The 18,516-nt window shown below is 33.1% G+C and overlaps 3 protein-coding genes across 4 annotated transcripts in view; 2 read left to right on the forward strand and 1 right to left on the reverse strand.

Annotated features, from left to right (window-relative positions):
- The window catches only part of LOC119829064 (hypoxia-inducible factor 1-alpha-like), a 30,934-nt gene extending 26,218 nt beyond the window's left edge, over positions 1-4,716 (forward strand). The window contains exons 5-7 of one of the 2 annotated variants that reach the window (XM_038351433.1): positions 3,025-3,351; positions 3,494-4,095; positions 4,278-4,716. In XM_038351433.1, coding sequence (XP_038207361.1) covers positions 3,025-3,351; positions 3,494-4,095; positions 4,278-4,324 — 976 coding nt within the window. In that variant the 3' untranslated portion in view covers positions 4,325-4,716. The remainder of the gene's footprint in view (positions 1-3,024; positions 3,352-3,493; positions 4,096-4,277) is intronic. The other variant, XM_038351434.1, reaches the window with a different exon arrangement.
- A 426-nt stretch (positions 4,717-5,142) lies between these two features.
- On the reverse strand, positions 5,143-8,294 carry LOC119828978 (mediator of RNA polymerase II transcription subunit 24). The gene has a single exon (XM_038351320.1). It carries the CDS (start codon positions 8,119-8,121, stop codon positions 5,185-5,187), a length of 2,937 nt encoding a protein of 978 aa, XP_038207248.1. The 5' UTR covers positions 8,122-8,294; the 3' UTR covers positions 5,143-5,184.
- Positions 8,295-8,727: 433 nt separating this feature from the next.
- Positions 8,728-18,516, forward strand: part of LOC119828899 (tRNA (adenine(58)-N(1))-methyltransferase catalytic subunit TRMT61A) — a 47,038-nt gene continuing 37,249 nt past the window's right edge. Inside the window, exons 1-4 of the mRNA XM_038351206.1 lie at positions 8,728-8,998; positions 9,254-9,410; positions 10,053-10,195; positions 10,682-10,811. Of these exons, the coding sequence (XP_038207134.1) occupies positions 8,732-8,998; positions 9,254-9,410; positions 10,053-10,195; positions 10,682-10,811 (697 nt within the window). The 5' untranslated portion in view covers positions 8,728-8,731. The remainder of the gene's footprint in view (positions 8,999-9,253; positions 9,411-10,052; positions 10,196-10,681; positions 10,812-18,516) is intronic.

Raw genomic sequence — 18,516 nt, forward strand, 5'->3', positions numbered from 1 at the left:
TAAACTGAATTTTTGTATAAGCATTCTACATTGCAAAAAAAAGATGTTTTAAACTGAGAAATAATATCATGATTAGGCCCTTAGCGATATGAATCAAAAATATCTTTCAATTCACATCAAAATTACAACGTTATAAAAAGCTGTATAGTATTGCTTGACTTCAAGTAAAGATATTCTTACGCCAAATATGTAATTTATCGTTTACTTTATAAATATAGGTAGTATTTGTTAATAAACTTCACTATTGTAGAAATAAGCTAACAGAGAGAATTAGAGCGCTGCGGTTTGTTAAATGCGTTATCATCGTTCATAACTTAGACCACAAATATTCTTGGTACACCTCTGATATGCTTACAAGCTCGGCTGCATTGTTTGCGGGATTGCGTCATTTGTCACGCGTCTGGCGTAACTTTTGGCTTTGTGCTTTTAACACTGTCACTCTTATTAAAAGCGTATGTGGGGAATAACATTCCGGTTACAGAGTATGTTTTAGTGACGACAAATAAATTACATTCTTATAATAGGAGTAAATTTATGCAGACTATGAAGTATAGGTATATTCTGGGTCTAAAGGTCTTTATAATTTGCATTTGGATGCTTGAAAACTTCCAATTTGTTAATTAATACACGAGATGTAAGATTATGTTAAATTTACCGAGGATATAGCTTGGCATCTACAATCTCGAAGAAGATTAAGGCTCATGCAATAGTTTCAGTCTCCGATTGAGAAATAGTGCTTTTATAGAAACACCCAATACATATTATACAGGTAGACGAGATAATTGGACCACGGCTCTTGCGGCATATTCATGTTTGTGACATTTGTGACTAACATGAACTACTAAGTATACTCGTATAGTTTACGAGAAGAATTCATGATTTACCTAAAGTTGTATAAGAATATTCAATGAAATAAAAAGAAACCTACAATTTATCCAAGGCATTCAGTTACATATTTTCGTAAAATTAACAGTATTTGAACGTCTTATTCATTTATCTCTTATTTCTAAAAAAGATTTTGTTTTGTGACTGTACATGTAAAAGATCAAAAAGTGGAATTTAGGCCTCTCCGTGCGATATAAATTGAGTAGATCTTTTTAATAAATAAAATACGTTTATAAGAGGTCTGTACGCAAATTGTCATCATGTTTACCGCCTACGTCATGTCTGCAAGATTTATGCGTTCAGAGGAAGCAGACGCAAATTGGCGGGAAACGGCCATATTTATACGCTCCTCAATATTCCATTAACTTTGTTATGCATAGCTAGCTAGACCCAGCCGGTTTACTGTTTACGCATACAATTAAAATTTATACGAATGAAATATATATCGAGTATTTAAAGAACGTTATTCATTTAAAACAAATTTTATGTTTATTTTAGCGTGTTATGCGACATACCGAAATTTGGTCTGAACTCCTAACTTCTCCCATAAATACTAAAACGCAGTACGATACGATCTATTATTTCAAACGAAATTAAAAAAGGCTTTTAATTGACCAATTAAATGTAGAAACTTTGACTGCGGAATTACAATAGCAAACAAAAAATTTCCTCCACTTGCAGAATGAATATTTCAATATCAACATTAAATATTATATATATAATATTTTCTGTGATTATACTATAGTACTATATTTATACCACAAAAATCTATTTGTTGGCGCAATATACCAGTACGCAGTAGATAAGTAAACTGTACATCAAGAGACATCAAAGCTGGAAGTATAATGAATCACGTTTACTCGAAGGTCAAGTTCATTATGCACAACGTGTGTACGGCGTCGCTTTATCCATTTACCCTTTGATACCAGCTATCTCCTAATGCAATGCTAAACCGATTTGTCCTCCGTCCAACAAATCTAAACTTTGACGTACATTCGCATCCAGCGCTTGATTTAACCGTTTATTTTAACATTGTCCCTGAACCATTAAAGGTACTCGGTATTTGGAGATTGGCATATTGACTTTCGTCACAATATAATCATAGGTATGTACCGAGGTTTTGTTCAATGCAAATGCTAAATAAATGCGGTTTATTGATATCCAGTGAAAAATTGGGTATACAATATATCTAATTTGTACAATGGATTTTTTATATCTGAAGTATATTTCCAATCAACGTCTCAAAGCTTTATATTTTGTCTGCTTACTTTTGTAACAGACAGTACCCACCGAACAGTTGCTACCTATATCGATCCAGGACTAAGTCCAACTATGTGACATTTCCCCGCATCCACTATCTTAAAGGTTTCCAACGCTAGAGTTAACGCTAAAGGTTATATTATTACGATTTGAACACAAGTACCTACCTATCTCTAGACAATCGTCAAACTGAATGTTATTATTGATGACATTAAATGGTGTATTCAGTATTGAACACAATATTTCTATATGGTCTAAAAAGACACGTTAATTATTCTCATATAATTAAACATAAACGGTTATGTAAAGAAACGAATAGCGAATGCCGCTTCGCAATACAAATTTAGTTTTACTTACATATACCTAATATATATTTTCTTAACCGACATTCAATAAAGAGAAAAAAATCTTTATATTCGTTACTTTACAATTTTGTACTTATTATTGTAAATCACAACGATGTGCAATTATTTATCTATCGAATTTGTTCGATATTTATAATATGTGAACTCATAGTAAATAATTGTGGAGTGGTTAACTTAAATTTTACAACACACCTAGATAACATAAAATTAACAATAGGTACATGCTCTATCTACAAACGACGATAAAAACTGGAGCAATAACGATACATGGACATAATACACGTTTTACGCATATAGATCTACCCTTTTCTCCTGGTCGCTTGCTACTTAATATAAACATTAAACTTTAGTGGATCCCATTCTGAATGCCTACTAATGGGCAAAACGTGTTAACTCGAAATATGTTGATGTGCGAATTTCTGCTTCAGTAAAAAGTATTTATCAGTTAAACTTTACTTGCACTATTACTTTTTAAGCTTGCCTATAAAAATTATTTCTTTTATTTTGTCAACAGTGAACAAGAAGCAATGGTCATGAAAGCGAACCCGTGGCTGTACCATTATTATGCAGTGCAATCAAAACTTCACTACGGATTGGCATACGAAGCTGCTACTAGGATGTATGGTCCACCACCCCCCGATATACAAGTTTACCCACCAGCGATGCAGTATACTCCAACTCCACCAGTCTGCATAAATGGAAGTCAACCGGTCATGATGCCTAATTCAAACCTCCAGCCTCATATACCGCATGTGCCTCCGCATTTGACACCAATACACTATGCCTACGAGAGACCAGATAATAGCCCAGTGGACTATTCTGTATCGCTTCAAGACAACAGGTAAGGCCAACAAACCCTAGCAGATGTAAAGATATATAAATAGCTAATGGCGACTTCTGAGTCCCGACTGAATCCCAATCTCACTCTTACGTATTCAGATTCAGATATCCTATGTAAATTTAACTGTAGATTTCCATTCCAGGTATACCAATATACGGATTGAAGATACAAGACTACAACCAAATGTTAAGAAAAAAAGTAAATCTGAAGACAAGCCAAATACCCCTGTTCCTAATATGTCGCCTCGCTTTGTAAATAACTCTGCTGGAGAAACTTTAGTTGCAGTAGCGGGTGCTATCGTAAGTCGGAGGCCGGGCTCAAAAAATTTTAATATACCGGAATCAGAGATGATTGATCAGTGGAATCCGAGTCCAACTTGGTCGGAATCGGCATTACAGAAAGTTCCAGATGTTTGCCAACAGGATCTAAGCCCCTATGTAACAACGACGCCCCCTACGCCTTCTGGAACGCCATCTGCATATACTCATAACTATAGCCATACTTTTGTTTTCGACTGGTCGCCAGAACAGTATGTTCCTCATACTAACAATAGATGTAGTACAGTAACGTCTGAAAGTTCCTATCAACAAAATTGGAGAAATCAAAGAGCAACGTTTGCGAATACAGATGGAACAGCGGATGAGAACTGTAATCCTAATAGATTAAGCTTAACAATGAGAGTCAGCAGAACTCCGCCTGAACACTCAGCACCAGCTGAAGGAGAAATTCTTAGAAGACAAATTGGTAAGTTGAAAGATCCGTAATCGCCGACTACAATAACATTTCGTAAAAGTTCAACGTCAACTGAATACGATAAACTTACGTCAATTTATTACAAATGAAATGTGTATGTAATTGTACCTCAGCAATATTAAGCGCCGGTTTAAAATTATATTTGTCAGGCTTATATTAATTTACTGTTTCAGACGGGCCCCACCCAGATTCACCAGGTGCCAAAAAACCAGCGTTATAACTATAGCATAAATTATACTTATCAATATATAGTAAATTTACTACTTTGTTCGTTACCTTTACAACTAGATATTATTTATGTACTATAAATGTTCTGGAACTCTCCTGTGATCTTCGTGTTTATAAGAATTGTGTATAATATATAAATAAAAAAATGTAGGTTATAAATTATATTTTACATTAAAAAAATGTACAAAATGTAACGATACCGTCCACTTAAGTAATACATCACATTAAATGTGAATGCTATAGGAACTGTAATATTTTCTTTTTGTAAATAATGTTAAATAATTTAAAATCTTATTTAAGGCACATTTATTTCTACAACCTTTGTGCAATTGTTGGTTTTCATATATTTAGGTATTGAATTTGTACTTAGTCTTTAGTTTAGTAGTCATATTTTACATTCCATTTAGAAAAAGTATAACTATACCTACGAAATAACGATCCATAACGGATTAAATTAAAAATGATCGTCATTTTACTGCATAAATATAAAATATTATTATTATTTTGAACTTTTGTTTTTGTTTGAAATATCCAGTGATTGCCTTTTTTTGGAGTTGATGTAATTAAATAGCTCTTCTTCAATATATTAATTGTACATGATTTTGAACACATTTTATGTTTCAAACATAATGCAGGCATCTGGACGATTTGAATATATAATAATTCCACAACTAGTTAAATTGTAAAAGGAAACATACATTAAAATTTATTTTACTTCAAGTTGCTTAAATTTTAAAATAAAGCATTGTGAATACAGCCCTTTTTTATTTAATCCTCCTTTAAATAGTGTGAATAAAACAAAAGTCAATATATTTATTTTCTTTATTTCACAAATCGATATAAATATTACGATCATTCAGGCCTCAACCGCATATTTCGCAAAAGACACAAATCTCTAGCAGCATCTTTCCTGCCATAGGCAGTAGTTAAATCATACAATCTAAGAATTAATCCAACATTAAAACTTTCCGGGAGTGCTTTTATCAATATGGGAACCAATTCACTCGGCATTTTTTGGAGAATCAACTGAGCTCTGTCTTGTCCACACTGAATGATGTAAACCAAAAACTCGAAAATAAACTGAGTTTGCGGTGTAATTTGACCATTTTTACCCGCCAATTGTGAGAACGATTTAAAGAGCATTTCTAAACATGTCTGCAGTGGTTCTTTTAACATAATTCCGGATGAACTTTGACCCTGAGAATAATACATGGCATCTGATGAATTATCATTAAGTCTTCTCAATTTGCTTGATGACATAGTATCCAAATCATCCACGTCTTCGTGACGCCGCTTTCTGGAACCCTGACTTTTTACTTGAGTACTTTGTCCTAAAGCAGCAAAGATACAGTAGACACACAATTTGGCCAGTAATGCAGATTGGGGCTCAACTAATTCTTCACATAATTTCGCATTATACAAATACTGTGGTAAAACATGTTGTAGCAATGCTTCTGTACATCGCTCAATATCCAAATGAAACATAGCCAGGACAATGTCTATGGACCGGTGAAGATCTTCTTGATATCTATACTTCAGGGTTTCTTTTATGAGATTTGACACAAACCATACAGGGCCAGCAGTGTTTAAAAGACTTTGCACTATGTGAGTAGCATCAATGTGCAGATATCCCCTTGTCTTCACATCCTCCCATATAGCTTGTAATTGTTCTAATATTGGTTGGCGAGAAATAATGCTGTGTGATGAGGTGATAGCCTTTGTTTTAGGAACAGAGGGTGGATGGACATCATACTGCATCTTCCTTATAATCTGACACATTAAAATTGCACGCTCTTTAAAATTGTCAATCTGTGCTAATTCCACATCATTTGGAGGTGTAATCAACTGTTGCACCATATTTATAGGTTTTAACAAAGCATCTTGATGGACAACATTGAGATAAGAACAAAGCCACACAGCACCACATACAGCTAATGAGGTCATTTTCTGTCTCATAGAGTCGAGCATCCTTTTCACATCACTTACAGAAATAGATCCTTGTTCCCATGCAAATAGAATCTCTTTCATTACTCCACTTACATTCATGCACAAGTCATGTGGTTTTAAATTAGTGTTTTTAAAATCAAAATCAGAAGCACTGAGATGATGAATGAAAATATCTACTAACTGCTGGTCACATTTTTGTAATATCTGGTTTGGACATTTATATGCTCCCTTGTGAGGCATGCAATCTCTGACCCATTGTTCAAAGAAAGAGTCGCCATTTTCTTCTAAAACTGCGTCAACACCATAATCTTGCACAATGGAACACAGGATTAGGAATGATATATCAAAAATATACACTTTTGATTGAGATGCTCCCTTCTCACTGGCTGCTACTAGAGCAAATTCATTGAACTTGATAAGCCTGGACACAAATAGTTTCAATTTACCTTCTACGGTTGCCACCGCAATAATAGTGTCCAATGTAGTACCACCCACTATTTGACACAGCATCACAGATAATGACTCTTGAGTTTTATGAAAATCTCCTCCCATTGTCTTCAGAATACCAGCTAAAGTAGGTTCAGCCCTTGTTATGAATGATGGTACAGATCCTTGTAAACCAGTAGGCTCCAACTTTTGTAATTTAATATCTTTAGTTTCTCGTTTTTGATTAAAATATGAGAGATGATTTTCTGTTAAGACATTTAACTTTAACAGAGGTTCTAACAATGACATAACACAATTGCAAGAATTTTTGGCATCAACAACATCAAGCAAGGGTGCACTTTGTAATAATTTTTCAAATGCTTCTATAATTTCCACTGAATTATCACCTTCTTTACTTGGCGTACCACATGTGTTGTGAAGGTATTGAATAACTTGTGGAATTTTTAAGAAAGTAAATGCAGCCCACAAAGCTTGTTTTGAAGCATCATTACTTGCATCATTGAGAGACACAAAACAAGCTTTTATTAATTCACAGTAAAGTCTTGATAGAGAAAATCCTTTTATTCTCTGCACCATCAGTAGTTGGTTTGATAGTTGTTGCATATCGGCACTTGGATTCGCCAACACATGAATAGCAATAAGAGCTTGTAGGCAGTGAGATACTAGTTCCGGTTTACTATTTAAAGGTGCTATTTTATCAACATCCATATTACAAATCTTTTGTAAAGTATCATGTATAGTCACAGGTGCTTTGAATTGTGTATTCATCATCATAAATGCAGTAATTTCCTGACATTTCTTAGTAACTTCACTGTATTCATCAGGGTCATTCTGTTTAGCTAAATAAAACATTGCTAGCAGAAAATCTGAATGTACTATGGAATTTAGTAGAGATGTAGGCTTCTCTAAGAGCTCTTGACTTTGAATTGGATTTGATGATGGATATTTACTCAGCGAATAATGGTATACTTGTAAAAGCCACAGTATAATTGACGAAACAGCATTTGCTAGTATTTCTTCCTCCATCTTTCCCCGGCACGTTATGCCATCAATGAAATTTTCAAGAAACTCCAGCAGGCTAAGGATACAATGAGGTTTGTGGAAAGAGTCAAATTTTGCTATCCTTTGAAGCACCGCAGCATAAGACACAATATGTGAGGCTAAAGAATGTTTCAAGTAAGATATCACTAACTGGTTAGCACCACATCCTACCATAGCTTGTTGAAGAATACAATCGGCGAGATTGTATAGGTCACCACTCACGCCTCTAGGTAGGATTGTTTTAATATTGATACCCCACTGAATATCAGTCCAACGTTCACGCCAAGCTTTTAATATTAAAGCCTTCAATGAACTCGTTTTACTCGTCATTTTAGATGCATCCATAGTCACCATCTTTCATACGGCTAAGTATGATTTCTTTCATTAAATATAGCCAAACTTAGATCCTAAAACAGCCACGACACTAATATCAAATATTCTTGAATATGTCCATATCGTTTCAGTTATTATTTGTAGATACTATATATTCGCATACGAAGCAATAACACTTTTCAGAAGAACTGTAAACTGACGTCTGACAGATGTGATTTGACAGACGATTGCGTCGATTGTCAACTTGGGGCAAAAATTTATGAATGTGTTCTTCTGGATAATCCTTTAAAATTTTTTAAATCTATTATCATTTATATTAGAGGTATACTTCAACCATTAAATACATTCAATAAAATTAACATTAATTATAGTAAATACACCATTCACCTAAGTACTTTGAACTGTTTTAGAATCTTTTTTTTTTTTAACTATTTGGATAAGTCAAATTGAAATAGCTTAACACGCAAACTACATAATGATATGATAGGTTTAAACATATACGTATGTATTGCACTATGATACTTTACAAGCTTAGCATTAATAATTTATGATAGTAAATTTACCATAGGTATATTTTCAATGTTGGAACCTAGTTCTTAAAAAATGTCTTTTGAGATTTGACATAAAGTCAATGTCAAATCCACATGTGATAGAATTGAGGATTTGTTTACAAACTAAAATTAACATTAAATTTTATTACAAAATGAGTTTTAAGAATTATAAAGACAAAATAGATGAAGGTGACACGGTAATTCTGTACCTAAGTAATAATCTGCACGCCATAGAAGTGCGACCTGAAATTGCAAATAAGAAGGGTGAAATGGTTGAAAACGTTTATCAGACAACTTTTGGTGCATTGAAAGTGAGAAATCTAATAGGTGTTGATTATGGCAGTCGAGTAAGTCTGTATTTATAAATTAATAATTTTCTTTAATACATTTTGTAACTAACCTATAGCTTAACCCTTACAATTATAATTTCATTCTACTTTAAGATTAAACCAGGATTGGCGCAGTAAAAATAAAATTAATCGTTCAATAGCTTAAATATTAACAAAAATTAAAACAATAATATTATTAATTAAGTCTTATTAATTAAATTTTGAAATATGTAAAATATTTTGCTCACCATAATTTTATTCTATTTTATATAGGTAGAATTATCAAAAGGCTGGGGCCATGTTCTGCAGCCCACTCCAGAACTATGGTCACTAACTTTACCTCATCGAACCCAAATTATATACACACCGGACATTAGCATGATTCTGCTGCAGCTAGATTTAGTTCCTGGGTCTGTTGTAATTGAAGCAGGTAATTTTATTTCCAACTCGACACTCAAGACACTTGACCAGGCTTCACCTGGACATTAAAGCTCATATCAGAAGATGTTTTATCCCAAGGAAGCAATCTATCAGGATAAAATGCATCTTATTATCTAAATCAGCTGATACTCTGTCTGTATATAAAATTTCATCAATATCCATTCTGTAGTTTCAGTGTGATTGACGGACAAACATACAAACCAAAACATAAAAACCAAAAAACTTCTCACTTATAATATTAGTGTGATATTATTTAAACTTAAGCAAATATACTTTGGGATTAGAACATGTTAAATATACCTTTTTTTATTATTAATGTGACTGACGCTAGAAGATATAATGTAAACTGCTAAAATTGTATATTCAACGACAACACAATTTTTTAAATGATTTTATAAGCAGTTATAAAAAAAAAACCGGGAAAATAATGAAAATATTATTGTCTGTATAGAGTTATGTTTTTAAAACTTTATTCAGTACAAAATTGTTGGTTAATACATAAATCATGAATGTTGTATTGTAGAACACTGCAATATTATATTTCTAAGGCATTCTTACCGCTTTCATATAAATTCAGTGTATTTGTTTTTTAAATAAACAACAACTAAAACTAAATTACAATTATAAACAGGAACGGGCAGTGGTTCGTTAACACATGCTTTGATACGACGTGTTCGTCCCAATGGTCATGTTTACACATTCGACTTCCATGACCATCGGGCCAAACTTGCGAGGGAGGAGTTTGAAGCACATGGTATTGCGGAATATGTTACGGTTAGTGATTTGGAAATTATCATAACTTACTTTTCCAACAAAAGGAATTTTTATCACTCATGTATTTATCTAGTAAGAATATTGATTCCAGTTGAATGTGTATAAGCTTATATAATTGGAATTTAAACTTGTAATATATATAAAAATGATAAAGCTTTAGGTTTGCAATGTTGGTTACAAATTAAAATACCAATAGAAAAGTTATAAAAAACTTTACTCATATGGTGTACAATCATGTAAAAATGAGATGTTATTAGCATAAGATATACATAAAGGTCTTTTTTGACACTTTTTCTTTTACATTACATTTAAATTTGTTATAGATGTAGAGAAACGAATTACATGCTTACACACAGCCATCTATGTGTATTTTTTTATACTAACGTAAAAATAAATATATGATATACAATTTAAATACTGGTATTAAAAAAAGTATCCTTGTTTCTCCCACTTAATTTAAATTTAGGTCATTTTCCACCCATACAGGCACAACATAGGGACGTGCTTGAGCAGGGTTTTGGCGATAATTTAAACGGTAAAGCCGATGCAGTTTTCTTGGACCTTCCGAAGCCGTGGGTCGGCGTTCCGCACGCTGTGAACGCTATGAAGGATGAAGGTATGTGATTAATTTTAATATGTGACAATTTTATCGCAAATTTAATTGAAATAGGGACCTTTTTGGATTATCTTTCGTTTTTATTTAATTTTAGTTGAAAATAGCATTAGTCTGCTCGTGACCAAGTTCGCTGTAAGTCGGTACCGTAAACCGTCGGTATAAATAATATAATGAATTATTTTACAAAAAAAAATTCTATACAGATAATTAATTTTCCTGCAAATTCTGCATGGATCTTGTACGTATCTGCCGATAAATGTAAACCTCAAATTAATTACGTAAAGATACAAGTACCTATCTTCAATTCAATTAATCCCAGCGAAAGGCTAACTATGGCGATGTTAACTCGTTAATAACTGCGCATTTGTTACTCTGATAAGTTTATACACATCGCATTATCATTCATCTGCATTAGTTACATCGATACTTACATTAGTAAAGCAAAGCTTAAGCCAGATAACCTATCTACAGGAAACTGCAGATCGTTATAAATCGACAGAATCGATTGCGATCTGATCACTCGGTGTCGATTATTCGATCTCTGAGTTATGCGTTCCTATTCATTAGACACGCTTGTTGGACTAGATAACGAATTTAGAATCGATTAATCGCTTTGAATGTGTCACGCGAGGGTTGTCGAAATAATGTGGGTGGCTGGGTGCAGTTTGACGTCCGAATATATTATGTATTTTGATAATTTATGAAGTAAGACACTTCACACTTATATAAGCTAACATTTATTTAATATTAACATATGATTTTATTCGACGAAATGCGTACAAAAAACTTTTGCACATCTTTAATAATTAATTAATTAATTGCCAAGTTGTATTTTAGACTTAAGATAGAATTAGTGAATAGGAAATTAAGGAATTTATCTTGAATTCTCTTGTAAATGTAATAATTAACTATTTCAATAGTATAGTTAATCGTCAATAAACTATTCAATCACTTACTATGGTATCAATATCATAATCCAAGTACAATTTAGGATCTACAAAAAAACTGAATATTCCTAACTGATATTAATAATGCGGATGTATGTTTGTTTGTTTGTCTTTATTTCACGTCGCAACGAATCTTTTGGCATGATTTTTGTGTCTGCGGATAGTTTTAAGTAACCTTGAAATACGCGTGCAAAGCCGCATGCGGAGAGCTCGCATTTAACTGTATACAGTTCGAGTTAACGCTAAATAGGGGCTCTCCAACAACAAACCAGTTAATACTGAATTAGGTATTAATAAATTGCTTGATGAATGGCAGTGTAGTTCAAAGTGTAGCCAACAACCAACAAGCAGCGATTAGTTCTGAATAATGTCTCCCAGTAGCTGAATACAGCCGAGCACTCAGTATCAAGACCTTTATTTATCAAACCCAATCAGCCCTCGTAACCATTCCGTCTAATTAGTCCCCTATAAACTAAGATATGCATCTCGGCCACTCACCAACAAATGACACATTTACTTTTGTATCCTTGAAGCCTCTTAACTCAGCTAAGCTGGCCATTGTCAAGACGACATTGAACTTAAGCAGTCCTGACTAGTTACTAATACAGATTTGCAAAGATATCGCTGTACATTTGGACGCAGAATTAACTTTTACTTGCTCGCCGCACAATGAGCTGTTATTACTTATTGGAATTTAAAAAGGTTTGTTATAGGGACCAGAGAGGTTTAGAAAGATTGATTTGTTTCACTATAGAATATTCAAGTAAATAATACTAACTACGCAGTTGTTGGTGTGCCGCGAATGGTAACCGTAAATAGATGTAAATTGTTTTTTTATGTTAGAGCGGGCAACTGAGCTAGTGATTCGCCTGATGGTAAGCGATTACTATCTCCCATTGACATGTACAGTAGTAGGGTCTCAACAAATGCGTTTCCCTCTTTGAAGGTGTAAGGAATAAGGAAAGGATTGAAATATAGGACTGGACTCAGAAGGATGGCGAAAAATATACAGTAACCCAATGAATTCATCTTTACAAAGAGTTCTCTTCAAAGCTATTTCTAGATACTATTATGGCTAATCATGAGACTGATTCTCATATAAATATTCGATTAAATATGCTAGTTAGGACCAAACTCAACATCTCATTCCATTTGAATTCAACTAAATCGACATAACTTTTGAATGTCATAATAAAAATGTCCCGCTAACCAAGAAGCAAGAAATGGACCATTCGTTTTCTACATACGCTTATTGGATAATGACTCACTATGGGTCATTAGATTGCTTCCAATATGGTTCCTTAAATAGTACCGATATTTACGCCTTCACTCAATGGAAGATACGCACTGTTATTTTAAACGCTGCTCGAATAGTTATCAGCGTCAGAGTTTTGTAGGTACAGCAACTTTATATGAAGTGTGTAGTGCTTAAAGAAATATATTTATTAATTAACTTATTTATTATAATTGTTATTAAATCGGTTTTACGTGAATAACATTAAATACTATCTATTAATTTGCATATTATATAACCTCACATTATAATTTAGAAATGATGTATGTGACACAAAATTATGTGAAGAATTAAATGACCTTGTATAAAAGTTCTGTTGACTTAAGTATATTTTGCGTTTTACGAGGCTTAGTTTGAAATTATAAGGTAATTTTTTTGGGTATCGACCATATCTAAAAACGTGATATCCATCGCTGTCAATAGTTTTTGTTTCTAATTCACACACAATATTTTAATGTGTAAACTCTTAGTATAGTGCGTAAAGAAGCGGTTGTGTGGAAGAGATTGCATACCTACTCGTCAGCCCAATTATCGATTGCGATGCGTACGCGCCGCAGTACCGTGGAAGGCCCTGACTTTCATTACACACGTAGGTCGAGGGCTCAATTCTTGATTCGTGTGTTATATTACAATTCTATTGATCTAGCGGATTCTGTTTATAGTTACGGTTGGTGTTGTTTTGATGACCGTGACTTTCCCTAGAATTTGCGTTTCAAAACTTTATTCTCAAAAAATTTTGTGTGGTAATAGTTATATTTTATTGTCCTCCTGTGACCACGCTCGCTGTAAAGTATCCGAAACTTCGGGTTTAATAATATAATGAATAAATCGCGTTTAAAATCCGTTAAAAAGTGTTTAATTTCTAAATGTATAATACTCGCGTAAAATCAAACACAAGAAGATACTATATTTAAATGCCTAATTTTTAATATATACTTATATCTTTGTAGGTATATTTTCAATTGTCTAACCTTCGTAGACAAATAAAGTTTGAAAACGCAATACTGCCTTAAATTAAAATATTGAATTGAATTCAATTAAAGTTTGAAAAATGATTGCGTTACACTAAATCTTTCATTATATTCCTCTCATAAACTCGCTGAAGAATATGCTCTTTGGAAAATCAGAAAATTTGTAACCTATTTTATTCCATACTCCTTGCTATTTAAAAAAATTCATTCATACTAATTAATATTCCTAGTATGTTATTACAGAATCAGGGCTTGCAGGGTGGGCAGTGATAAAACCGTTTGCAGTAGGTACCCACTAGCACTGGCACCATTATTATTAAAATACAGACTATATTCGCAACACCTGAAGTAATGGAGATATAATAGCAATATCATAACAACAATTACGTTGCATATAATGCGAGCAAATTAGCGTACACCGTTGACGTAATTCTATCAACAAAATGTGACGTGCAAACATAAATGTGATCAATGTATGGAGAATAATAAATTATGCATGTAGTATTGTTATTATTTTCCTGAGAATTGTCATCGTATTTATGTTAATCTTGAAGGCGTCGTCTTGATCCTATTCCGGGAACGTTAATAATGTAATACGTAATTCCTATTATTTATTGTATGTACCGCATTTATTGTTATTGCTATTTGTGTGTTTATAATAAATGTTTATGAGAGCTAAAATAGTAGTGTAGTTTTGTTTAATATTTGTATGTGATGAACATAATAAGTTATGTTTAGGCCAGTTCTTCTTACTATCAGAAACGGTTGAGACAATTTTTTTGTCAGTAAAATTATCAATCTTAACGGCATTGAACTACAAAATAGTATATTTATACAATTCAGTGATTACATAGGCTACATTCGTATTATGTAATTATATTCTCTGCGCTGAACGTGATATATCTCAAGCGATACGTAATAAAGGTCGATACAATAGTCGTTAAATATCTACAATCAGCGTATCGAACGGATACATTCGGCTAAGACTCTTTTCTATGGCGTTATTTATCACCCGTCGGCCGATGTCCAAATATGTCCCACTTATAAATGGTCGGACGCTATGCCCAAGGCAACAATGGCTAACAAATGTATGGACTTTTCTCTCTGTAAATCCAATGGTAGGTAAGTTTATAAATAGTATGGTAAAAATTTCACGTTCTAAATAAGATAAATACTACAATACATTTAATGAATTCATGTATAAGAAGGACATTTAGGCCAGGACTTAATGAAATTGCAATATCCTAAATAAAGCTTTTAGAAGCGATAAGTTGTAAAAATTTAGAAGAAATTAAAAAACATGCTTTAATTGATACCACGCCAGATAAAGTGGTGTGTAATATCTGTAAGTACTATGAAATGTAATCTTCTCAAATTTCTTACATTCCCGTCTCAAATCTTGGACTAAACCACACTATTTGAAAAAGATAGCAAAGTACGTACACTAAGGTGAGATTAATACGCATAACCAGCAAGTTTTATTCTTATAAATTTATAGCCAACTCGTATCAAGGTTTTGCACTTTTCAGCGAAACAATACAAATCATGCCATGCTCTTGAATCTACCTAAAGTACATTAATGTAACTTACTTATCTCCCGGAACGTACCACGACTTAAAAACATCACAGCCCAAGCTCAGGAACAAAGTAATTAAAATAAATAGCGGGCAACAAAGTAGAGGTAATGCAGTTCCCATTGCACTCACTGTCTAAGCTTAATCGCACCGTTTAGAACACTTACAAATGTCCAAGTGGGGAACATGACATATCAATGTAACTGAACCCTCTCCCATGGTGGTCTAGACGTAGAACGAACGAAACTCTAATAAGACAGCCCTTTAGCTCAACTGTCGCAATGGGGACGTTATCTTTGGGTGAGAAATGGCGCCTTTTGTTGGACACTCTGACTGTCCCGTGCTTAACATCGGATTTTTGATGTCGTGTATTTTGTTTTGCATTTGCTTTATTTGAATGTTTTGCTAATGACGCGAGCTCGACCCGCTTTCCGCTTGTGCTTTGTATATCGCAGTGATACCGTTCCTAATTTCAATTAATAATTATTAGCAGGCTATTTATATTCTCGCAACATGCTATGAAGCTCTTACATTCTAATCGCTATCCTCAATCACCGTAAATTTGTGAATGCGTTTATGAAAATAGGTGCTATACACTTATTATTTATTGATATATAAAAGTTTATAAAAGCACGATGTTAAGATATTTGTGAAATACTCTAATTCTATTCTTAGTTTAAATCAATTAAAAATAACGGTCTAAATATTAAAGGTGAAATGGTGTAGGAAACATTCTTCCGAAAATCGACATGTCCTCGAAAAAAAAGTTCGTCTATATGTGATGCCTACCTACCCGCACTCGGTCGCCGTCCCTGCAGTGAATGGTATATGACTTATTATAATGATGATAAAGAACATATGAAATTCTTAAAAGTTTCGAAAGTTTCTAAAAAACACCAAATTCATCCTGCTTCCCTGGAATCAAACCAATTTAACTGTTCAAGTCTACTCAAAATAAGAATGGGCACGCGACAAAATACAAGCCTACCTACGTAACATCATCGTGACTGACAATCGCTGACGCAGCACTCGACGCCTGACAATATTATCTTATATCGTGTCATATCATTCACCGGTTCGACGTTAAAGCGCAATTCCTTTCATAATTATTGCGATGTTCAATGGTTCTCGTATAGTTAAGATATATTTTTTGTTGTATATTCATATTCTATGATACATTGAGATGTATGTTGAGCTTTATTCATCAAGCAATGTCTATTCAATATTAAAGGTTATGACGTTGACGAAAATAGAAATATATATTATGTACAAGCAGTATTTATAATAAGCGATAAAATAGTACAATGTTATCGCGAATTGGTTGGCAACTATAATATGTAGCAAAAAAGTTACAAATGCAACGCTTAAATATAATAGTTGAATATTACGATTTAGTATATACCTTTTACGACTTAAGTAAGCAAATTACATTCTTCTTCTCATTTTTATTAAACAATATTTCCTTCATCGCATTTTTATCATAACGAATCGTGTAATTCGATAACATATAATCTGCATGATTAATGAACATATGATTTAAGCTATATTTATAAATCTTTATTAAAGGCTTAAATAACCGTGGCCTTATTAGCGAGCTATTAAATTATTGCTGACAGATAACAACGTAGAATTTCAATACCAATGTAAATCCTTACCTTTAATAAATCAAACATCAATCGCTGTGTAATTTGTGTAGAATTTGATAATTAGTTGCTCTTTCAGATGAGTTATTGGAATTTTGCTATGATGTTAGCACGAGGACGTTGGATTTTACTTTAGGAATCTGATATAACGAAACGAGGACGGAATGAGATTTATTATAGAGTTTTAGAATGTATTAATTGCGTTACTGTATCTTTGCGGTATACTATCACTTACAAAATATCATATACTAGCTTTTTCCCGCCGTTTCGCAACCTTTACATTTGGAATATGTAGTTTATTGTATAATATAATTATATTGATGTTATTATACATATAAATCTTCCTCTCGAATCTATCTAGTCCGTTGCGTAGTTTTTAAGATTTAAGCATACATCGGGACATAGGGACAGAGGAAGCGACTTTGTTTTATACTATGTAGTTATACAGTAAGGGTATGAGAAACAGTTGGGATCCATATTGGCGCATATGACATGTAACTTTAAACATTCACAGTACATTTCTTAAAAAAAGTCTCCTTTGTTTCGCCACTGGCATAAATATTTTTAAGTATCTGTACATTGCAATCACTAACAAATGATTGATACCTAACAACATTCTTTAGATGGTAATGAGAGACAAGGTTATTGTCAAATTTAATTGAGCGATTAACAAATTAAAACAACACTTAATTATCAAAACCAGCAATTAAAGATAACGATCAAGGAAATTAAACATTAAGAACATATTTCTATCACTCGCGAGACAGCACTCCCTTGTGATAAAAATCTTATATCCTTGTTACTTTCCAAATACACGTCATATATAATGGCTACATGACATGGCTTGTCCCCTTAGGCGCCATACCCAACTTTGAAATGAAAACAGTTCAATTCTATACCCTATAGCAGATGGAATAAGAACCATGCACTCACTGCCAAATTATTAATTATGCAAATACAACGTTCCTTCCTCATTTGAATCTGATTGCATTTGTACAAACAACAATGATCTCTATTTTTATTACAACAAAGTCCTGCTATTGATTTTTAAATAGAATATAAAGTTGGTCGAATTTGTGCTACTAAATCAAAGAGTAGTCAATTAAGATAAAGTTCACAACGACAGCTTCAGACAATAGAGTATATGACTAAGGCATTTTGTTTGCTTAACTAAATTACTATATGCGGCTCATTGATATTAGATTTCCCTACGTTGATTATGTAAATAAATACGATTAACGTCATATTATTGCAGGAAATACGTAATGAATTCTAC

The sequence above is a fragment of the Zerene cesonia genome, chromosome 9 (genome assembly GCF_012273895.1).
Source record: "Zerene cesonia ecotype Mississippi chromosome 9, Zerene_cesonia_1.1, whole genome shotgun sequence".
Taxonomy (NCBI): Eukaryota; Metazoa; Arthropoda; class Insecta; order Lepidoptera; family Pieridae; genus Zerene; species Zerene cesonia.

Coding starts and splice junctions, on each gene's coding strand:
- LOC119828978 (XM_038351320.1), bottom strand. CDS start 8,121: ATGGTGACTATGGATGCATCTAAAATGACGAGTAAAACGAGTTCATTG.